The sequence below is a fragment of the Petaurus breviceps genome, unplaced genomic scaffold (assembly GCF_028583685.1).
Source record: "Petaurus breviceps papuanus isolate PSGF00001 unplaced genomic scaffold, PetGlider_PUasm1.0 90825, whole genome shotgun sequence".
NCBI lineage: Eukaryota > Metazoa > Chordata > Mammalia > Diprotodontia > Petauridae > Petaurus > Petaurus breviceps.
In genome coordinates, this window is record NW_027187353.1 from 16,776,675 (window position 1) to 16,801,557 (window position 24,883).

Below are 24,883 nucleotides of genomic sequence, written 5' to 3' on the forward strand. Positions count from 1 at the left end.
TGGCCTCAGACATGTAACACTCACTAGCCGTGTGACCTTGGGCAAGTCACTTAATCCCAACTGCCTTCCAAAAAGCCAAAAAAAAAAAAATTAGAATTGGGCAAGTGGAAGATAATGACTTCATGAGACTCAAAATGTAAAAAGAAAAGAACATAGAAATAAATAAAAATGATTATTTTAAAAAGGCTGAACAGCAATGTAAATGAGAGAAAATCAAGTAACAGAATCATTCTCGACCCTCATTCATGAAAGGCTCCCATGCTGTCAGAAGAAAAATACTCCCTGGACAACAGATGAAGGCTTGTCATGGAAGGAACATTTCTCATGGTTCAGTTTCTCAGCAACCAGCTGTGCCTCCCTGTTCTCGATTCTTTTTGCCAACAAAGCTGTCGTCTCTTTCTACTTTCATTTCTTATAAAACATCTAGTTTGGGATAATACTCTCAAGAATGTTATTAGCCTACTTAGCCAATTCCTAGAACAAGAGCGAAAGCTGTTTAAAAAAAAAACCAACCACCTTTTTTTGCAGCATGATGTAGTGACAAGAAACTGGACTTGAGATCAAAAGACAACTATCAAAATGGAATGTTACAAAATTATAAGAACCAGACTTGGTCCCAAGATAGCAACAGGGGAAGACACTTCAATGAGCTTGTTTGCAGAAGTGGGAGACCAGGGGTGTGGAAGCCCTACATGCCAGACTTTTTCAATGTATTGATTCATTTTGCACACCCACCACTCTCCTAGATATGCCATCCAGAGAAAGGAAACATGTTGCCTGCAATGAAACATAAAGGTATTGCAGGGAAGAAATAACTCAAGCATCTAAACTGGGTGTCCAGTCTTGCTTATGTACCATTACCTTCAACATACATGCCCAGACTCTCCTGCAACGCTCACCACAACCTTGTGAAGCAAGCAGCACAGATAGCACCATTTTACTGGTGAGGCTGGAAGGAGGACTGGCATGTCCAAGATAACTCTAGTACTCAAATGAATGTGTCATCTCTTCACTGATGCTTCATAGAATGGAATATTTCATGGCTCAAAGCCATAGAACATTGAAAGAATAGTCTGTTTTGGGAAGAAGCCTAAAATCATTAACAGAATCTTGCAGTTTCCACAGCAATCCAACTTATTCACTTCCCTCCTGTTTAATTCTGAATTAGGGTAAGTGGATTTCTTTCAACTCCTTTCATGCCTCTGACAATCAGTGAGTCCAGGCCCACTGTGATAAATATAAAAGAGGCCTTTAGCAACAGTGGTGCTAGAAAGCTGGTCATGAACCTGTCCCCGACAGATCGACAGATGGATGGATGTTTGCACACATACATATGTATATTAATACACACAGATGTATGTATGTATATGCAGAACGTCTGTTATTTTTTATAAGCAAGTGACTTTCCCTCCATGAAAGCGGGTCGCTATGGTAGCCTGCTGAATGTGCTTTCTTCATCCTTAACTTCCCTTCCAAGTGATTTTTATGGAAAGTGCACTAGACTAGGCAATGGAAGACTGGTATGTTGGTACCTCTTCTGTTTACTAGGGTGTGACCTCCTCCAACAAGATGTTTCTGACTTCCTTCTTCACAGATCACACGGTGCTTATTACAAGTCCCAGAATACTGCAGGAACCTCCTAAATGAGACTTACTCAAACTCAACACGACCAAAATCAAATTCGAATTTCCCCCCCCCATCCCCCGCCTTTCCCCCCCAGTGACCGCTGAAGGCGCTGCCATCCTCCCAGGCAAGCAGGCCTCCAGCCAGTGTCCTCCTCAAAGCCTCACTAGCACTCAGCCCACATCTCCAGTCTGCTGCCAAAGTCTCCCTTCACAGTACTCCTCACACATCTTCCCCTCTCACCACTAAAATACCAAGTCACCAAGTACTGGCAAAACTTTCTACTTGGTCTCCTCCTTCCCATCTCTCCCCGTGCTCTCCCACTCTTCCACTCTGCTGCTGAAAGGATCTTCCCAAAAGCCTAGGCCTGACCATGTCACCCGCCTCCTCCCTGAACTCCAGGGGCTCCTTATCAACTCTCCAATCAAACAGAAAGTCCTGGGTGGTTTTTAAAGCCTTTCATAACCCAGTCCCTCCTTCTCCCTTTCCAGTCTTCTGACATAATCCCCTGCTCCGACACTGGCTCTGATTCAGCGACACTCCCAGCTTTTCACTAGGTATCCCCATCCCTAGAAAGTTCTCCCTCCTCACCTCTCCTCCCTGGTTTTCCTGGCTTTCTTCAGGGAAGGAAGCCTGCCCTAAGCTCAAAGCCCATCTTCTGTGCAAAAGACCTTTCCCAGTCTGCCTCTCTGTCAGGGCCTTCCCTCTGAGAATGCCCCTCCCACCCTTTACACTGTACATTTCTGGCACATACCAAGCCAGTGTTTACCTGTTCCCCTGCCCCCAGAATGTGAACACCTTGAGGGCAGAGACTGTGTTTTTGCCTTTCTTTAGCACTTAGCACAGTGCCTGGCACACAGTAGGTGCTTAATAAATGCTTGATTTACAATAGTTCTGAAGAACATCACTGTCTGAAACAGTTTATATATAATAATATATTATAATCTTAGAATCACAAAATGTCCATTAGAAAAGATTGTGGGTCCATCTAGTCCAATTTGTACCTAAACAAAAATCTCTTCTATAATCTACCCGACAAACAAGTAGTCCTGCACTATCAGGTAGAGATATCTTCTGGATAGCACATTCTATGATTAAGAAGTTTTTTATTATCCCAAGTAAAAATCTGCTTAGTGCAAGCTGTAGGGAATATAGAGAAGCATGCAAACTAAGGCACATTCCAGGGACTGATACATCCAGCTGGAGGAGGGTGCAGGTGGAGGACAGGCAGAGGGTTGCGGCCATGTTGTTAGGGGACCTGAATGGGCAACAGAGGTGAATGCACAAAGTTTGTTCAGGGAATAATAAAACAGGATCCGAACCTTTAATGACAGCTCACATATTTCTAATGTTGAACCATTTAATAGTAGCAAAGATATTAGTGAACATTTTTCTTTATATACAATTTTTATTTTTATATTTTATTTATACACAAGTCCTTAGCTGCAACTGCATAAAAGTATGCTGCCCTTCATCCAGAGGGTCTAAAAGACGGAAGGTACTTAATAAAAAAGAAGGGAGGACATGCTTATGATTTAATGTAACGTAAGCTAGATGGGCAGGAGGAGCTGCAGGGTCACGAGCCAGTCAAGGATATCTCTGCCCACTGTTCTCATGCTCAGTCACTGTACTCAGGAGACCAACAAGGGTTAGGAATGGAGCCTATGCCCCCCTCCCAAACTACCTAAGTGCCACCAGCTCTGCCCTCAAAGCCCGGTGCCATGGGTGCAGCCCTCTGAGGGATTTGATGGGTCGGCTGGCTCTGCAGATGATGCAGCTCCTTCCTCCTCAGTAATTAGAGCCAGGGAAAAAAAAAATCACCAAAATCCTTGCCACCCATCAAATGGTGCAACATTAGAAACATATAAAGTTTTAAGAAAGATTTTGATATTTTGGCAGAAATAATCAAGAGAATATTGCAATATTTTGATCTATTGCTTGGAATTCCAGTGACCTTAAGCAAATCCTATAGGAGAAGCATAGCATAGAAGAATGCTAGCAGTTCTTTTGTGCTTTAATAAAATAATCATTTAAAATAAAAAAAAAAGAAAGATTTTGATGTTTTATTATTCTCTGAACAAACCTTATACATTCCCTCATTTTTTTCTTCATTAAAAACAATACGGTATAATGGAAAGAGTACTGGCCTTGGCCCAATGACATGAAAGAAGACGCATGGCTGTCTGCCTTGCCTCTGTATTAAAAGGACCGTTGAGCCTTTCCATCTGATTTGTAGTTAACTCTCCCCTAAAGGTTTTCTCCTTCCTTAGAATACAAGCTTTACAAACCCGGCCTTAGGGAATACAAGTTTTGGTGGAGCAAAGCCTCAGCACAAGTCCATAGTGTGACAGCTCCCCCCAAAGTTAAAGAGATCTCAGGCGGCAGTTAGAAAGGTGTAACACCTGAAGGTTATTATCCCACTGTACTCTGCCCAGATGAGAAAAATGAAGAGGCCTGAGTTTAGCTGTGGGTACCAAATTTTAGGAAAGAGAGTATCCAAACGAAGGCAATATGCCTGCTGAAGAGTCTTAAGGTCCTGCCAAACATGGGAATGCCTGACCTGAGGAAGAAAGTGCTTAGAAGGACAATATAGGGGCGGCCAGGTAGCACAGCGAGTAAGGGCACCGGCTCCAGTGTTGGGACGACCTGGAGATCGAATCCCAGGCTCAGACACTCAGCACCACTCCCAGAAATAACTGGCCAGGTAACCTTGAGCAAGTTACTTAACCCCAATTGCTTAGGGGCGGCCAGGTATCACAGCGAGTAAGAGCACCGGTTCCAGTGTTGGGACGACCTGGAGATCGAATCCCGGGCTCAGACTCTTAGCACCACACCCAGAAACACCTGGCCTTGTAACCTTGAGCAAGCTACTTAACCCCGATTGCTTAGGGGCAGCCAGGTGGCTCAGTGAGTAAGAGCACCGGCTCCAGTGTCCCGATGACCTGGAGCTCAAACCCTGGGCTCAGATACTCAGCCCCACACCCAGAAATAACTGGCTGTGTAACCTTGAGCAAGCTACTTAACCCCGATTGCTTTAAAAAAAAAAAAAAAAGGACAATATAGCTGCCTTCAGTTATCTGAAAGAATGTTATAGAAGAGGTCAGTTTTTTTTCTTTTAGATCAGACTTGCTTTGTTTGGCCCCAGAAGGCAACACTAGAAGCAAAGTGGGAACTGCCCAGGCAGATTTCAGGTCACTAACAATTAGAAATGTCCTGAAGTGGGGGGGGGAGTGCCCATAGCCACAGGGTCACAGAACTACAGCTGGGAGGGTCCTAGAGGCCATGGGTCCAATTCCCTATTTTATTGATGGGTTAGTGACTTCCCTAAGGTCAGAGAGACAATGAACCCTCTCCAAAGGCATCCAAGCCCAGCTTCTCTGAATGGAGAACTATCTTCATTCTCTCACGCTCTGTATCTCAGGTGTGCTGCTCCTTTCTGGATCTTTGAGCACAAAGCAGATAATATAGTCAGCATTTAGATTGTACTCACTCGGTGCCAAGTGCTTGGTGATCATTATCTCATTCAGACTTCTGCATGGCCCTGGAAGGTGGGGCTGCCATGTCCACTTTACACATATCCACTGAGGGCTTGCCCAGTCAGACAGCTAGGAAGTGTCTGAGGCTAGATTTGAATTTGGCTCTTCCTGAATCCAATCCCAGCACTCAGTGCACTGAGCTGCTTCGATGCCACAGGGTGGACAGCACTGCCTGAGGCCTTGTCCAGCTTGAGAGCCTGTGACTCCATAAGAAGCAAGTCCACTTTCATTTCCTGGTGCTCCTGACTCTCTGCCACCCTTCCCAGCTTCCTCACTCACAAAGTACCTCTGCTCCCGAGACATCTATTGAGTAAGACAAGGCAAAGAGGGGTGCTCAAAGGAATGTGGGAGCTCCAAAGAACTTTAGGTACCATTAAGTTCAGTTCATTTTAGAAAAGAGAAAACTGAGGCCCAAGAAGGGGCAGTGATTAATTCAAGGTCACCTGGGAAGCAAATAGCTGGGCTAGGACTCACACCCCTCACCCTAAGTCCTGGCTCCTTCCACACCCATGAATTATAGGCCTTTGGGTACATATGGGATTCAAGAGTCACTCAAAGTTCCAAGAAAACCTCAGACTTGGAGTATGGTTCATCAAGTGCCCCCCCACATGCAAATACAAACATGTACAAACTCACATGCACATACATGTATACAATGCACATGTGTACATACACTCATACATGCAAGCACTGCACACATGATCACACAATGCACTCACAAGTACACATACTCACACAAGGCATGCACACATTCACACAATGCACATACACACAGAGACCACCCTAGGCATTTCCTCAGGAATTGTAAAGCAAGTTTGTCTTGGATCCCATCCATATGATTTACTCATGTACCAAATGGACTTTCTAAGTATCTCCTCCAAAGCGAATCTCTAGTTCAGACCCAAGGCCAATTTTAGGAATCACATTAGCTTCCTAGGGCCAGATATTTCTAGGTACCAGAGAAACAGGAAAACTTCTTCCGAGGTATTTACATCCTGAAAACAGATAAGACAACCACTACTTCCATTCTCTGCTCCCAATGGGAGTTTGTTCATTTTCTTCTCCTTCACATTCTCCTTCTATTTTCCAGAGAAAGTTGCCTAAAGCACTTGGAATAATCAAGAGAATAGGCAGCCAGGAAAAATAAGACCGATCAACCAAACATAAGCAAGCCGTCCCAGCTCTGCAAGCCTTCTTGTCTGGGTCAACCATACACAGTAACATTTCCTCGCCAATTCACATTTTCTGGGCTTGTGGAATACACTACCAAGTGCTATTTCAGTTACCTATTAGTTGTGAAAAAATAAACTAGCAACACAACAGCTTTTGGATTTTAATCTTGTGGGGGTCTTAGGGAGGCAGCTAAAACGGAGTAGGATGAACAATCTTTGGAATCACAAAAGCTTTCAGTGGTATATGTACCAAGTTCTTTAAGGAGAGGGAAGAAGCATCCCCAGAAAGCAATGACATGACCTCTGGGAGTGCATTATCAAAGGATTGGATGGGGAGAAGATCAGCCCCCCACTCTCCCCCACCCTCCCACCCCCCCCAACTCCCCCGGCTGTAACCTAACCAAAACCTCTCTGGAGACGATCTCCACCCCAAGCATCCCTTTCTCCTTCCCCCCCACATCCAGCCCTGAGGCCCACCAGATCACTTCTGTAGCTGGGACAAAGGGGGACTCCAGTAACAGCCCCACCACCCTCCTTTTTGTCTTCTGTAAGATAAGGCTGCCCTGTCTGAGCCAGCATGGAAAGCGAGGGTGTAATTAGTATCACATCTTGTTACATTCTTCTCCTCAAAGCCCACCCTTCTTCAGAACTTTCCTATTTCTGTGAGAGGCACCACAGTCCTTCCAGTCACTGAGCTGGACACTCTAGCATCATCGCCAACTTCTCAGACCAGGCCACAGAGCCAACCACTTGCCAAATCTTGACATTTCTGCATTTTCTTCTGTCCCCTTCCCTCAACTCTTAAAGTCATCACCCTCGTCTAGATCCCTGCTGTCTTTCAGCCTAGACTGCTGCAATAACCTTCTAATTGTTGTCTTTGCCTCAAATATCTCCCCCTCTTAAACTCATTCTCTACATAACTACCAGAGTGATTTTCCAAAACCAAAGCTACAATAATATCACTCCTCTAATGAAATTCAATGCCTTCCTAGTGATCTGAGGGTTAAATATTCCATCTTCATCTCATCCTTTAACATTTGTTTTTGAGCAAGTTTTATAACATACAATATTGCTAAAGCATTAGCACATTGCTAAATGCAGTACTCACTCAGTTGATTATCCAACATATTTAAAAGTAATACTTTTGTAAAGTAAAAATACTTGATTGTGAACCAGTTCTGTATAGCATCTAGGATCAATCAAAGCTATCGAGGAAGAGATTTGGTTATATTCTAAGGAATCTGTATAAAAGGAAGGAGCAATCTCTGAGGCAGACAGATTTCAAGGGTCTAGAAGCTAAGAAAAAGCATCAGGATTATATGGATTTAGCCAAGAACTGGCAGCCCTGGGGCAACCAATGAAAGGAGAAAGAAAAAGCAGGTCTGAGCTGTGGCAGAGAAGGGAAATCTGGAGGAGAGCCATTGGCTTGGGGAGCCCTATATAAACACAGGGCTTCTGCTCAGAGATGCTGGTCTAGCCAATGCCCCCTATGGATCCACCTATTTAAGGACTGTGGGAAATTCTGAGAAAAGGGATGCTTTTCCCCAACTCCACAGATAATTTGCTGTTTTATCACCCAAATTTTCTAGTAATTTTGCCTCAACTACAATTAGTCCAGGATTTAACTTAAGATAGGAGAATTCCTAACATTTAGGTAGCAACTGCCCAAGGTGAAGAACCTGCAGCCTTGAGGCCACAGCCCACTCCTGGATTAGACTCGGCCAAAATTCACATATCTACCTATCTATAGACATAGATATCATTTGGAAGTCTGGAATGATTGTGACTGAATTCATAACTTTTCATTCAAAATAAACTCCCTAAAATGCAGCAGAAGGAACCACACTGACCTTAGAATGACTTTATTTTGCCCTAGGATTAAAATGAGCAATACGGTGTTGCATATTTATAAACTTAAAAATAAGCAGATATACTTATATTGGGGATGTATGCTTAAATTTTTTTTTACAGACATAGGTGCGCCTACCATCAAAAAATTATGAAGACTACTGGCCTATAAGATAACATATAAACTCCTCAGTTTGACACTTAAGGCCTTCCAAACAACCTAGGCTCTTAAGGAAGGTTTATCTAATCTGAACCTCTTTCCAGCCTCCTTCAGGCACATACCAATCAATCTTCATGCCTAGAACAAATTCATCTGTATCTTTCAGAAGACTTCCTTCTTCAAGGAGCAGGCCAAGTAGGTAGTGCCCCCTCCATGAAGCTTCCCTGACCCCACAAACAGAAAGCACTCTCTCCTCATTTCAATTGTCTTAGAGCACTCTGGAGTTCTCTTTTGCCTCCACCAGACCCTAACTTCTGTTACATTTAATTGTGTCCATGTCATATCCCATCCCCCCCCACACACACACACACAAAATCACTGAAGCTAGCTGTAAATACCTTGAGGACAGGGATGGTATCATTACTTATCTTTGAATTCCCAGCACAAGGCCTGAAACTTAGGCAGCTAAGAAATATTTAACTGAATCAGACCAAGAAAAAGAAGATCAATGCTGTTTTCTGCTTTTGTTCTTTCTCCATGGAGTAGAAAATGTGAAAGACTGTTGAAAATACCTTGTGTTTCATAGGAGCCTGAAAGTATGAGCTGTAAAATAAAATGTGGTCTCTGCGTGACCATGTCTACATTACGAAGGATTAGGAGAGCAGCTGGGTCATTTGGGTGAATCTGAACTGGATCTGCAGAGAACCACTACCCAATCCAGGCCAGTCCCAAGTGCACGAACTCCAATTTTGTTTGTTCGGGGTAAATAAAAACTCAGATGGCCACACCCAACGTCACACTGGGAGCTCTGCTCTTGGCTCTGCTGCTAATAGGTTCAATGTGCCATTACAGATTTCGTTACATGATCTTGGCTCTTCCAACACCCTCGTATTTTTGGGAACACATGGAAACTTTACAAAAGTAGAAGAGAAAGATGATGAGGCCATCCATTTAAAGTGGAATTATATCTGCTTCTAAAGGAAAACATTTCAATATCTTGACCACAATGTGAAAACTTACATTCATCTCATCACACTCTAGCTTCAAAAGAGTGTCACCTAAGGCTGTCTGTTATCTGATAGAGAAGTCCAGGGACCAGAGGTTCAGAGCTGCCAGGGTCTTCCTAGCTATGGGGTGGTAGCAATGGCAGCCCCACGCTGTATGAAATGCTAAGCCAGACTCTAAGCTACAAGGCACTCTTCCAAACACTGATCTTTGCTCCGCCAGGCTTTCTGTACATTGCTATACACTGGAAGAAAATCACACTAGGGAGGCACAGTGGAAACAAGTCTGGAATTGGGGCCAAAATGCCTGGGCTCAGACCACTGATTAGCTGTGTGACCTAAAGCAAATTACTGTGCCTCTCTGGGCTTCATCTCTTCAACTGTTAAGTGAAGGGGCTGCCCATGAAGATCTCAAAGGACCCTCCTAGTTCAAAATGCTATAGTCCTGTGAGCTCCAATAGCTTTTTTTTGTGGCAGCAGCACCTACAAAATAAACCATAATCTATTTGGGGAAGTGTTGAAACAAGAGTGCAGAGATAAACCTGAAAACCACTGGTCTAGAGCAAGCTCATTTGGATGTGGAGAAGACATTCAAATATTAACCACAAAGTGTTCACTCAACAAGAAATATGTTCACGCTTCATTAAAAAAAGGCACATTACCATCTGTTTTGCCACTGTCCCTTAAGAACCCCTGGGCCTTTCCATCTGTCCTATAGCTGAACTTTCCTATATGGGTTGTCATTCCCTCTCCCCATTAAAACATGAGTTCCTTGAAAGCAAGGACTATCTTTTCTATTTGTATTTCCAGTGCTTGGCACACTGATTTTCACACAGTGAGCATTTAATAGATGCTTTCTAATTCCCTTATTTGTAACATAGGAATAGCCACATAACATGGTACACAACTCTGTTTTTCATGAAATGGTTCACTTAACCCCAATCTACACTGGGGGTGGCAACCATGAGCAGCCATGTTGCTAGCCCACTCTCAGGGTCTTAGGACTAACCCTGATATTGGGGGGAGGGGGGGAAGGGGAGAAAAGTTGGAAGGGGAGAAGGAAGACACAACAGTTTTATTGATTACCATTACAGCTCCTGAGCCCCAACTAGTATGCTTCCTATTTATACAAATCAGTCACAATGCCACTGTTAATACTTAAGCATGAAACAAATCCTAACAGAGAAGGCAAAATCTATAACAATCATAAAATTTTCTTAATAAAAGGCAAAAGCAGGAATCATGGAAACATAATAGACCACCCATCAACATGGGTTACATTCTCCCATCAATGCACACAATGTCCATGGTGGAGAAAGTGAGAAAACTAAAAGGGAGGCACATGGGGAGGAAAACCCCTACTAAGCTCTATTCCAGCAAGCCTGGATAGCCCAGATTCCCCTCAGGGAATAGTCTGTGCCATGAATCAGCTGCTAAGAGAGCCTCTCCTGGCCCTCTCCACTGTCCTGGTGAACTCTTTGGCCATGAAGCAGTGGTAAGCTCATTTAATAGTCAGCCAACATTTAAGTGTTTCATGTGTACCAGGCACTGTGCTAAGTGCTAGTGACACAAAGAAAGATAAAAGTTCTTAAGAAGCTCATAATCCAATGAGGGAGAAAGGTAAACAACTATGTACAAACAAGCTATGTTACTGGAGAGATTACTCCACCTGCAACACAAAAACACTAGAAAGCAGCATGAGAAGAGGAGAGGGGTGCAGAGCAAGCCAGCCTGGCTGGAACCAGACTATGAAGGACATTGAATGCCAGGATCAAGAATTTACACTTTATTCAGGAGGCAATGAAGGTTTTTGACATAGGCAAAGTGGTCCCTTGAGAATATTACTCATTAAAACAGAGTACTGCCTCATTTCCATTTTAGATAGAATAATTACAGTATTTGCAGTAGGTAGCATGGTTCGATGACAGTCAAGAAGACCCAGGCTCAGTTTTGAACTTCTGTTATTCTGGCCAGTAATTATTTTCAGTGGGGAAAAGGATTCCTCCCCGACTTGTCACATTTCCCCTAAACTGCTACTTTTTCCTTGCTGTAGAAAACCTGGAACCTGTCTCTAGCTAATTCCTTATCCTGAGGACTTTAACTTCTATCATACCCCTGTTCTCTGCTCAGAAGCAGAGCAGGAACTCATGGCTATAAAGATCTCAAAGCACAGTCCTCAATGGACAAGTACCTCCTCATGCTTCAGCTTTATATCCCCTCTAGCCATGCAGCCAGGCCACTGTCTGTCACATGTCACCCTTCCCTCCCTGTGCTCCAGCTTTCTAAAAGTCACTACTCTGCCATAGGTCTAGCCTTTCTTATCCTGTCAGAAAGTAAGATCCTCAGGACAGGGACTTTTAAAGTGTGTGTGTGTGTGTGTGTGTGTTTGCATTCCCAGTGCTTAGGACCACATAAGTACTCAATAAATCCTTCTTCATTCATCCACATCCTGCCCCTGACACATATTATGTGGTGTGATCCTAGACGAGCCATAACCTTCTGACATCCTGGACAGCTCTCTGGGACCACTGCATTGTGAGAGGACATGTCCTTATTAGAATCCCCCTTCATCAGTGAACTCACAAGTCAGGTTCTTGAGGACAACAAACCCAAAGGTAGTCACTAGAAAAAACTGCATTTTGGGGGGGAGGAGCCAAGATGGCGGAGTAGGAGCAGGACCTCCACTGGGCTCCGGCTTCCACCTTCCCCAATCCATGTAAAAAGGGGACTCTAAACAAACTCTGGAGCTGCAGAACCGACAAAATGACACAGAGAAGCTAATCTCCCACAAGTACAGCGTGGCAGGGTGGCAGGAATTGGGCAGCACAGTGGTCTGGGAGCAGAGCCCAGCCCCATGCCGAGGCTTTAGCCCCAGGGCCGGCCTGAGGGACTCCAGATCAGCAGCAGCTGTGGCCATTTCCAGATTTATCAACACATAGATGTGAAGGACAAAGTGAGAAGTCAGTGCAGTCTGGACTTTGGGACCCCGTGAGTGGGAGTGCGTGGCTTTTGCCCCCCAGGGCAAGAAGCCACTGAGACGCCAGAACAGTCAGCCAGTGCCACGTGGCAGCTTCAGCTCCTGGCCTGCAGAGTGTAGGGGGACCAAGCACCAGTCTGAGGGGTAGCTCTTGTTTTAACCTTCTTGGATCTGGATTGCAGTCTAGGGTAGAGGTCCTGGGGTATGTGTCCAGCTTGCCAGAGTGTGTGGAGACCTCAGAGCGGGCACCCATCTAATACCTCCAGCAGCTGAGAAAACCCCAGCGTTTGGGACAAAAGCTCCCCGTCTGGTGGCAGAGTCCTACTGTGGCAAAAAGCCCAAGGGTCGAGTGACTGAGGGGCGACCTGACCAGGCAAAGGAAACAAAGCACACAGAAGATTCCAACGTTAGATTCCTATTTTGGGGACAAAAAGGAATAAAGCATGAAACAGGAGGGAGGCAGTGAAGTCAGAACTCCTGAACCAAAACCTTCAAAGGAAAATACAAGCTGGTTACAGGCCACAGAGGACCTTAAGAAGCAGATAAGAGAAGTAGAGGAAAAATTGGGAAGAGAAATGAGAACGCAAGAAAATTATGAAATGAGAGTCAACAGCCTGACTGAGGAAAATTCACCTTAAAAAAATAGACTAACTCAAATGGCAAAAGAGGCTCAAAAAGGCAATGAGGAGAAAAATGCCTTAAAAAGCTAAATTTTCCAGATGGAAAAAGAATCTCAAAAGCTCAATGAGGAGAATCATTGCTTCAGAATTAGATTGGAGCAAATGGAAGCTAATGACTTTATGAGAAATCAAGATGCTGTTAAACAGATCCAAACAAATGAAAGAATAGAAGGCAATGTGAAATATCTCATGGGAAAAACCACTGACCTGGAAAATAGATCCAGGAGAGATAATTTAAAAATTATTGGACTACCTGAAAGCCATGATCAAAGTAAGAACCTAGAAATCATCCTCCAGGAAGTTCTCAAAGAAAATTGTCCTGATGTTTTAGAACCAGAGGGCAAAATAGAGGTTGAAAGAATCCATCGATCACCTCCTGAAAAAGATCCCAAAAAGAAAACTCCTAGGAATATTATAACCAGGTTCCGGAATTCCCAGATTAAGGAGAGAATATTACAAGCAGCCAGGAAGAAACAATTTGAGTATTGTAGAAACACAATAAGGATAACCCAGGATCTGGCAGCTTCTACACTGACGGATCCAAGGGCTTGGAATATGATATTCCGGAGGTCAAAGGAGCTGGGATTAAAACCAAGAGTCACCTACCCAGCAAAACTGAGTATCATATTTCAGGGAAAATATGGTCATTCAGTGGAAAAGAGGACTTTCAAGCATTCTTGCTGAAAAAAACAGTTGAATAGAAAATCTGACATTCAGATACAAGAAGCAAGAGAAGCATGAGAAGGTAAACAGGGAAAAGAAATCATAAGGAACTTATCAAAGTTGAACTATTAACATGGAAAAACAATAATTGTAACTTATGAAACTTTTCTCAGTAGTTGAAGGGAATAGAAATATATATATATATATATGTCTATATATGAGGGTATATGGGCATATGAATACATATGTGAATGTGTATATGTATGTTTACAGGTATACATAAATAGAAGGCACAGGACCAATTTAATAGGAAGGGATGATACTTAAAAGGTGAAATTAAGAGGTGAGAGAGGAATATGATGAGAGGAGATGGGGAGAGGCAGAATGGGGTAAACTATCATATAGAAGAGGCAAGGGAAAATGGTTACAATGGAGGGGAAGAATAGGAAGGCAAAAGGGAATGGGTCAACCTTATTCCATTGAATTTGGCTTGAGGAAGAATGAAATGCACACTAAATAGGGTATCTCACCCTCCAGGAGAGTAGGGGGGAAGGGGATGAGAGGGGAGATGATGGAAGGGAGGGCAGGCAGTGAGGGGAGGGAAGTTGGAACCACCCACTTTTTAAAAGGGATGGGATCAAAGTAGAGAATAGAACAAGTGGGAGGTGGGATAGGAGGGGGGGAAATATAGTCAGTCTTTCACACTATATCTACTATGTTACTGTTTTGCATTAGCCACACATGTACAACCTTTACTGAACTGCTTATCTTCCCAGTAAGAGTGGGTGACAAGGGAGGAAGGGAATGAATGTGGAATTCAAAATTTTAAAATAAAATATTCAAATATATATATATACTATTTATTTTACATGTAATTGGGAAATAAGATATACAGGCACTGGGGCATAGAGATCTACTGGAAAAGTTGAAAGGGGTATGGGAGAAAATATGGGAGAGAGCAGATTGGAGGAGGGGATATCCTGTGGGACTGCTATTTTGGGGTGGTGGGTAGGGGAAAAACAGGGAGAAAATTTGTAACTCAAAATCTAGCAGAAATGAATGATGTAAATCAGAAGTTAATAAAGCATTTGAAAAAAAAACTGCATTTTTAGGAGGGCACACTGGTTACTTCAGAGCCCAAAGCTATTCTCTTCCAAGAATCTTGTATCCCAATTCTAGCCTGCTCTGATTCATCCCTTTCCTGGGAGCCCAGAACATTTCTTTGATGAACCTCACATTTTCACACACTGGCTATGTGACTAAGGATAAGTCACTTTACTGTGGGGTGCTCTGAGCAGTTCTCTAGAACTAGAAATTGTGCTCATCTGCATGAGTAGAAGTTTCTTTACCCAAGTTCCTTCTGCCCATGAAATACCAAGCCCAGTCTCTAACCCCTACATTTTTAGTCATTGGTTATATGACTATGATAATTATATACAGAAAATTCCCTATGTAGATTTCACAAAACATGAGCTTTGGCCGGTCACCCACAATTTCTCTCTAAAATTCTTGTGATTACATTTGGGAAAACTCTTAGATTATCAATGATCTATAGCTTGTGACTAGCAGGAAAATCTAATCTCTCATGAAATATATATGACTTTCTTCATATTCCTTTCCCACCAAAATGCTTCCAGGTGCCTATAGCAGCCAATGAGAAGAACAGAAGACAGTGAAAGCCATCTGTTACCTAAGCCACATAGAACATTTGAAACAAAGAATTTTTTATCTATACAGAAAATCCTTCAGATAAATTCTCATCGTTCTCCAGTTGTTTTGTATATATGTTATCTCTTCACCCAGATCATAAGCTCCCTGAAGACAAGAAGAGATTCTTAATTTGTATTCTCTACAGCATTTATTACATTATCAGTACCCTTACATTAGCCAGGTATTCAGCAGAATTCACTGGGATAGTCATGCTGAAAAGTTTTTAAATAAGATTCAACAGTTCTTTATTTCTACATGGCACTCATTTTTAAAAAAATTCTCTTTAAAGAGAAAAAAGCAAAGAAATGCTCATCAAAACAGTTCTGAGGGGCGGCCAGGTGGCTCAGCGAGTAAGAGTACTGGCCCCAGTGTCGGGATGACCTGGGGATCAAACCCGTGCTCTGATACTTAGCACCACACCCAGAAATAACTGGTCGTGTAACCTTGAGCAAGTTACTTAACCCCCATTGCTTTAAAAAAAAAAAAACAGTTCTGACAGCTGATTGTATCCTGATAGAGTTCAAGCTCACATCCAATTAAATGTGCAGTAAGTGCCATCAGGGAGGGCAGCTCAACACCTCTGCCCTCTATTCATTTCACTCCTCCTGCTGCTTCATAAATTGTGGTTACTCTTAAAAGGGAAGGAAATTGGGAAAGCATGTTATCTTACACTACTTACTGCAAGAAGCAAGAGGAGTCATTAAAGGCCAACATTAGAAAAGCTTTATGTTTAGCAAGGCTAAATAAAAGCAAATCTGCCAGAGCCAAGCAGTGAAAGCCCAAGACAACAACCTATGAGCCCTCCAACAGTCCTAGATGTAACACGACTTGTGAAGCCACGTATCTCATCACCTTTTGAGCTATGTTAGAAAGAGGCTCCACTTAAGAGATAACTTCGTGACTATTTTTTAAATCTAGACACATATAAACATGTATACACACATACACATGGCCCTCCTCTGCACAGCGCCAAGTAGAGCAACGGACTGCACTAAAGGAAACACTTCAATAGGTATCTAATAAGTACCTACTAAGTACCAGGGGCTGTGCTAGGCCTGGGGTATAAAATGAGACCGTCCCAGCCAAGGGTGCAGATGAGAACGAAATCCACAAACTAAATACCAAGTCCCGGCAGTGGCCAGCCACTAACACCTGGGGGAATCAAGAAAGGCCTCTGGAAGCTGAGCCTTCGAGGGTACGGGCAGAAGTGAGCAGAAGGGAGGAGGAAGAGGAACTCGAGGGTGGCAAAGGCCAGAGGCAGAGGACAGAATCTTGTGTGCAGCAAAGGGCAAACAGGTCCAAGTGGCTGAAGGGCAGAGATCGTGGAGGGAAGCAATAGGCCATAAGCCTCGAAAGGCAAACCAGAGCCCAACTGTAAAGGACTTTCAATGCCAAGCAGAGAAGTTTGCATTTGATTCTAGAGGCCAGAGAGAGGCACACGTCATGATATATGTTGGTCAGACCTGACTGTTACAGTAATATCCCCTTGGCAGCTGTGTGGAGGATGGACACAGAAAGATCACTTAGAAGATGTCAGCAACAGGGCAGGCGAGAGGTAACAAGGGCCTGGAACACAGCAGTTGTGGTATGTGTGAGAAGCAGCAGGCAGATGGATGTGAAAGGTGCTGCAAAAAAATGTTTCAAAAAGATGCTGGTGACAGACACATTGATACTATTGGTGGAACTGTGAACTGGTCTAGCCATTCTGGAAAGCAATTTGAAACTATGTCCAAAAAGTGACTAAATTGTGCACACCCTTTAACCCTGAAATAGCAGTATAAAGTCTATACCCAGAAATCAGAGAAATAGGAAAAGGGCCCATAAGTAAAAAAATCCATATAACAACTTTTTTGTAATGGCAAAGAACTGGCAAGTGATGGGGTGCCCATCAATTAGGGAATGGCCCAAAATGAATGTAATAGAATATGACTGTACTGTAAGAAACTAAGAAGGGGATTTTTTCAAAGAAACCTGAAAAGATGTGTATGAACTGATGTAGAATGAAATGAGCAGAATCCAGAGGAACAATTTATGTTAGTACAGCAACATTGTAAAAAACAAACCATTTTGAAAAACCTAACTCTCATCAAGTCAATGATCAGTCATAATTCCAGAGTACCAAAGAACCCTTCCCACCTCCTGACAAAGCTTATGGCCTAATAAGTAGAATGAGAGACATGGCTAACATGAGAATTTGTTTTTCTTATGGGGGGGGGGGTGAGGGGAGAGAGGACAGAAAGAGAAATGCTTGATAATTAAAAAATAAAATTTAATTTAAAATAAGCATGTTGCCCTAATTCCACTACTAACTAGTTACTTGACCTTAAGCAGGCAAGTCACTCTTGCCTCAATTTCTTCGATGATAAATTGGGATGGGGGAGAGGTTGGGCTAGATCATCCCTAACAGATATATACCCTAATTCCAGACTATCATTCTACCACTGTCTCCTGCATAACCTCTCCAAACTCAACTAATAGACATCCCTCATACCTTCCCTCTCTCAGGACCTTTCTTCATATCTCCCTCTTAAGCTTAGAAAATTATTTCTCCTCCTTCATGACCAACTAAACATTCCCTCCTCTAGGAAGCCTTTCTGGACAACCCTCTCCCCCATAATGAACTGTCTTTTCTGGGATCTCACAAAGCATTCTACATGCACATATCACATAGTATTAAAGTTACTTGGGCATGTGGATTATAAGCCCCACAAAGACAGAGGTGGTGTTTCTACAAACTCTGTCCCCACAAATGCTCTGCTGAGGGCAGGAAGCAGTTGCTACACAGCATGTCCCAACAGTGTCAGTGCAGCCATTAAAGCCTAAAACTGCACTAAGACTTTTGGGACAGTTGGAATGTATTTTGAATAGATATTTGTATTGTACTGCTGGGTCCAGAGTACAGAATAAGGAGCAAAGAATAACTGGAAAGTAGGGCTTTTCCCCCTAAGATTTAAAGCTGTAAGGGCCCTTAGTGATTGGTCATTTAGGCCAAAGCCTTCATTTAAAAAAGGAATTATCTGAGATCTAGAGAAGCTCAGTGGTTTGTCTATGATCACCCAACAGTAAGGAATTGTGCCCAGAGGAATGTTCAGGTGCTGTGACTCCAATTTCAGAGCTCAGGGCACTACCCAGGGTCACAGCCTAACAAGGAACAATTTTCTAAGAGTCAGAGTTGTCCAAAATGGGATGTGTTGCATCCAGCAGGATGACACAGAGAAAGATACAGGTCCAGCTTGAACTAGCTGGCCTCTGAGATGCTATGATGCTATGAAATGAATCTGATGAAGTCAATTACTAAAATTATGTACTCTAATGTTTAATAACTTTCATTGAAATAACAAATGGCATAATATCAAGCAAAACTCAAATCAAATATTAAATGGCCACATACTGTGTTCAACACACAGGACTATGTGTGAGTCTACTGGAACAAGCAAAGAAATAGAAGCCGCACCAGAGTTTCAGGTGCCTACAATATTTGGGGGAAGACAGGTGAGACAGCAAAGGGCAACAGACTTAAGCAATCCTTTAAGACAGCAGCTAGAAATTGTCACAATGAAATCTCTAATTAAGGATTAAGTAATTAAATGCCAAACTACTGTGTTCTTCTGCATCAAATATACTTTCTAGGTATATGAAAGTATATGAGATATACTTTCAAAAGCAACAAGTACTTGCCAAGAAACAGAAGATGTTTCACAGAAAAATTGTATCCTTCACATAAACACGAACATGTGACTACTCAGTTGTCGCAACCTCGCCCTGCAAGGCCAAGGCAAAGGAAACACCAACACTTTATTTAACAAAACAAAATCACAACATGTGCAGCAGCACTGAATAGTGGAGATCAAACCAAACCAAATCAAAATGCCTTGGCAATCAAGATGGGGGAAATGAGGCTGGCTTAAATGAGTTCAATGAAATTCCACAGACACTCAGTAAACTCTGACTAGGCACCAGTCAGTGCAGGGGGAAAGACCTCCCTACCCCCAGATGCATCACATGTCCTCATCACCCTTCTTCTGCTGTCCATATCCATTTGTCTCCAGTCTTATGACCTTATTTAAGTCACAGAAACAAGAGAACATTTTGAAAGCAGCCCAACATGCAAGTCCGACAGTGAACAGGCATGGACTGAGCATTCCCTGTGCCAAGTTCAGCTGTGTCTCCCAAGGGTCAACCTTGATCTAAAAATGGGTCTTTTTTCTTTCCACTTGCAGTCGGGGAGGGACCTCAGGGCTTATCTAACCTAACCCCTTGATTTTACAGATAGGGAAACTGAGACCCTGAGACCAGAATTGTCCTGCCCAAGGTCAGGCAGCCAGGAATTTGCAGAGCTAAGGTTCAAACTCAGGTTGCCTCATTCCAAGTCCAGGGATCTTTCAACAACATCTGACTAATAAACAAATCACGGTGAAAATGATTCTTATCCTTTCACTTTAAAAAAAGATTGAAAGAAAATACCTGAGTGAAAGAGAGCTGAAGGATACACACACAAGTACATCTCAAATTTCTGTTGCAGCACAAGAAGCATTGATTTCCTGGGAGCTAGGGCTTCTGGCAAGAGGGGTGAGAAGTGCGCTTACCCCAAATCCGCCATCGGCACGGCTAGTTCTCCAACAGGATGTTTACTAAGAAATACGTGATCAGCTATTCTGCGAGGCTCCTCAAGCAGAAGACCGGTAACCCCCTAACCACAGGCATTTCTTCTTAAAACGACCTCAGAAGAACAAAATTCGAATGGGGTGATGAGTTATTAGAGTCAGAGGATCTGAACTGAATCCTCTGCCTGTACTTTTCACTGCTGTGACCATGGGCAAGTCACTCAAGTAACACCTCTAAGCCCTTTTCCTCATCTGTAAAATTATAGGACAGGACCAGATCATCTCTGAGATGTCTACCGACTCAATGACCATATGGCTCCCCTTATGAGATATAATACAGGGCAGCCAGGTGGCCCAGTGGATAGAACCCTAGGCCTGGAATCAGTAAGACTCATCTGCCAGAGTTCAAATCTGGCTTCAGACACTTACTGTGTGACCCTGGGCAAGTCACTTAATCCTGTTTGCCTCAGTTTCCTCATCTGTAAAATGACCTAGAGAAGGAAATGGCAAATCACTCCAATAACTTTGCCAAGAAAAGCCCACATGGGGTCACAAAGAGTCAGACATGACTGAAACTACCCAACAATAAATGGGATATAAAAAAATTTATAAAAGGAGAGTATACATATATGTAATGTATATATATACACACACATATGAAACTTAAATTTAAGCAAGACAATCCAGAATTACAATAATCCATTTGGAAACTGAGTCTACCTTGTGACCAGCAGGGTAATGGCTAATCAAGCTGAATTAACTATGAACCTGGACTTCAATCCAAAAGTTTATAAGAATGAGTACTAATTTTCACAAAATTTCACTAACAAAGCATGGTTAAAAACTACTTTATGATTCAACCTTTTAAAGCATATTCCCATCCCAAGTCTAATATTGTTTTCGACTTTTACATTGTTTCTTATTATAGGGCTTTCACCTTTGTCTTCATTTGTATGACATTTTAAAAATAAAGTAACTCTCAAATGCTTTATCCTGATATGGTCTCAAACGATTTCTTATGCCTACATGTGTACACACACACACACACACACACACAGACAATTTGGGGGGAGAGAGGAAAAAACTGGTCAATTTAGTTCCCTTGTCTTCCAACCCCAAAGTCACTTTTCTCAAGTCTTAAGAGTTCATTTCCAGTACACATGACCTACACATACAAATCTGAATCACAGAATTTCAGAGCTGGAAGAAGTCTTAGAAACTAGCCCAACTCCTTCACTTTCCAGATGAGGAAACACACCCAGAGGCAAATTTATTGTCACTAGCTGTACTGTCCTGGCAGAGAAAATAAGGGAGAAAAAGTTTCTTCTCCTAGACAGCACAACTAAGGGCTGGCTGATACACTGGCTGATACACACAGACTTGGGGAGGGGGGAGGAAGTAATAAAAGCACGCCAAAAGGTAATCAAAGGAATTTTGAAACAGGATACTAAGACCTGAAACTATGTGATGAGAAGTTTCTATTTTCATTTTTAATAAACAGTTCCACAGGAAATTAAATTTATCTGAGGGTGGTAAATTTGTTAGCTACTGACAAGTTATTGTTTTTTAGGCAAAAGTCCCTCTGTACTTTTCCTAAATTGACATAAAAAGTTTGGTAAACACAACTCAGACTTTGAATCTCTTCTACTTCAATGGAGAAAAGTGCCCACAGGTTCTGAGTATTTAGTTAGGCAGCACAGAGAGAAATAATTTGCTAGAACTTGCCAGCCATAATCAAAACCAGAAGAGAATGGTAATGGAAGAACAAAAAGTAAACGCTTCGTAATGACCTCAGTTGCGGGCAAACAGAGCTGCTGAGTGTGACCAGACTTAGTAAAGGGATCCCTTGGGAAAACTCCCAGTTCACAACTGTCATCTCCAGTAGCCACAACTGGTTGGTGCTGAACACTTGGTGAGTTTTTTAAAAAACATACCAAGCAGGAGACAAATCGCTTTGAATAAGGAACAGATGATGATACAGAAAAGATAAGATGAAATGGAAAAGACCAGTGAGAATGGAAAAAACCCCAGAAAAGACAAGGAGGAGAAAGAGGGAGTCCTATGCTCTCGAAAGAAGGTCGTGCTCTGGAGAATCAAGAAATAGGGAAGGGGGTAAGTAGAAGACAGTTGAGCAAGCAAAATTGGCAGGAATAATAAGGAGGAAATTAGGAGAGGGAAGGACAAGATAAAGTAGGGATAGAGGCCACAGAAGCACAGAGTAGAGGCCATCTTTCCAGCCGCCTCATTTTACAACTGGGTAAACTAAGGCAGAGAGGTTACAAACTGCCCAGAATCAGCAAGTCCAGCATGCTACCCACTACTTCTCCTCAGGTGGTCTGAAGATGGACAGAAAATGATAAGGTTGAGTACAAACAGGGATGGCAAGAAAGATAATGAGGCTCAGGCATTTTTTCCAAGTAAAAAGGATGCAGAACCACAAACAAGCTCCTCGAATGGCCCAAAGCAGAGGAAATTAGTAGCAGCACAAAGCAATCAGTGACCAAACCTCAGCATTACGCAGGGGATTTAATCGGCAGAATAACCCGGGGAGGGAGGGTGGCAGCCGTTAGATTACAAGAAGCATAAAGGATTCAGAACCGGGACGAATTTCGGAGAACTAGCCCAGCCCCTTCATTTTAAAGGGCAGGGAAAATGAGGGGCTTAAAGAGCAAAGAGAAAGAACGAGGGGTGGGGAGACAAGAGAGTGGAATAAGGGACGGGAGGGGAAGAGAGGGAGGTAAAGGAGAAGTGGAGTGTGGGAAGGGGACTGGAGAGGGGGAAATGAATTGGAGGGAGACAGAGACGGGAGGGGGGACGGGACAGCGGGAAGGAAGGGGAGGAGGGAAGGGGGCTCGCTCAGTGGGGTAGGCTCAGTTTGGGGAAGGGAGGGAAAATCTTGATGGGGGGAGGCTTTGGTGGAGGATGTGGGGAGGGAAGTGTCCAGATGAAGCGGAGTGTCCTAGTTGGGGAGAGTCCCGCGGGGGAGTTGTGGGGGAGGCTCTGTTGGGTATGGGAGGCCTATTGGGGGGAGGGACCCCGTGGAGGGGAGATCTCTCAGAGAGGGAGGGCAGGGTGCTAGGAGATGCCCCGTTGGGGAGGGCCCCCCGGGCGGGCTGCTGGGACTGGGGGTGCCCCATTGAGGGAGGGTCCCCGGGGCGGGGGAGGGGGCGCCCACCTTGAGCACCGTGACGCCTCCTCCGCTGTGCACCTGGAAGAGCGCGGCGGGGGGCTCGTCGGTGCCCCCGGCCGAGGCGGGCCCCGCGGCGGCGGCCCCGGCGGCGGGCGGCTCGTCGGGCCCCTGGTAGCTGAAGCAGGCGTCGGCGATATCCAGGTGGCCGAGGGGCAGCGCGTCCTGCGGGCTCTTGAAGTAGTAGAGGTAGCAGCGGCGCGGGTCGAACACGAACCAGCGGCTGCGGTAGCCTCGCAGGGGGCCCTTGCCCGACAGCTTCTGCAGGTAGCCGCAGAGCCGTGCCGGCTCCCGCGCCGCCTCGGGGCCCCCGCCCTCCTCCGCCGCCGCGGCCCCGGCCCCGGCCCCAGCCCCGGGCATCCCCGGGAGCCCCGCAGCGCCAACGGCCCGCCCGCCGCGGCCGATCCCGAAGCCGAGCTGCCCCGCCTCCGCCTCCGTCCCCGCCCCACTCCCGACTGACAGGCCGGCAGCCAGTCGCGCGAGGCCTCCTGGGACACGTAGTCCCCGCCCGGGGCGGGGAGCGGGGAAATCTGGGAAGTGTAGTCGCTATTCGTGCCTCGCCACAAAGCAGACTGGGATGTATGGTGGCTCCTTCCCCTCCCCCGCACTCCCCCCCTGCCTCTCCTAGTCCTATGACTGGCGTCCGGGCGCAAGGCCTCCTGGGACTTGTAGTCCCTCCTCCTCTCACCCGCTTCTTCAGACCCGCCGCGGCTTTCCATCCGAGGGCCACTTGGCTGCACACGCGGTTTCTAGTGTGCGCTGCATGAAGCCCTGAGGAAAGCGCCCTTGAAAGTGCTCATCTGAGGAGCTGAAGCTCTTTGCAGACCCGAAAGGACAATAGAAATCAAGTCACTGCGAAAGTGCGGCTGATGGTCAGGAGCTGGCCTCCAAACACGGGAAGGTTCGAGGTTCGAGTCCTGCCTGCTGCGAGCCCCTCCGGAGACCGTCTCTGGGGCGCCCGCTCTTAGCGGGCTCCTGGCACACGGAAGGCGCCTCATAAATGTTGACTGGCTGCACTCCATCGCCGAGGTTCCTTCCTACAGAAACAAACTGCCCTGCACACAGTGGGCGCGTAATAAAGGCTGGTGACTTACTTGATTATCGTGTTTCTTCCAGCTTGGGATGGACCTCTGCCATCTTCTAACCAGCGGTGTCACAGTATCGGCGTCAGAAGACACGTAGTGGTGCACCAAGCACAACCTATTCATGCTGTAGTTGGCCAAGGTGACCTCTAGGAAGGGAAGCGACCCTCCCCCCCCCAAGACCGCAGATTAGCCTGCCAGCCAGGGTAACCCGCTACTGGCCTCCTAGTTACAGACGGCCCGTTTGAATCTACTGCTGTCCGGGGGGAATCCTTCCTCCCCTGCCTGGATCTGCCCGGGGGGCCTCCTCACCTGGCGCCCCACTTGCTGCCTCTGCTTCCCCCCAGGTCCTGCCCTCCCTGTTTCTCCTCCGTATTCCTCCTGAGACTCTCCGCTTAACAACCTGGTACATGGTTCTCGCCCCGAGACTGCTCTCCAGGACTGTGCAATAGAAACTGAACAACCACAGCCATTAGAAAAGAGAAGGGGGGAAGGAGAGGAAGAATGTCTGCCGCTGGGATTACAGCATGAACTGGAGTTTCTGGGATATAATGCTGCTCTGGCTCCCACCTGTTTCTCAAGACTTTCCTTTGCCTCTTTTTGTAACCAGGACACTTAGCACAGCGCCTGACCATAG

At 44.8% G+C, this 24,883-nt stretch overlaps 1 protein-coding gene across 2 annotated transcripts in view; it reads right to left on the minus strand.

The window, feature by feature from the left end:
• Positions 1-23,533, minus strand: part of TBC1D2B (TBC1 domain family member 2B) — an 81,226-nt gene extending 57,693 nt beyond the window's left edge. For both annotated transcript variants that reach the window (XM_069071389.1, XM_069071388.1), the window contains exon 1: positions 23,153-23,533. In XM_069071389.1, coding sequence (XP_068927490.1) covers positions 23,153-23,524 — 372 coding nt within the window. In that variant the 5' untranslated portion in view covers positions 23,525-23,533. The remainder of the gene's footprint in view (positions 1-23,152) is intronic.
• Positions 23,534-24,883: the final 1,350 nt, after the last annotated feature.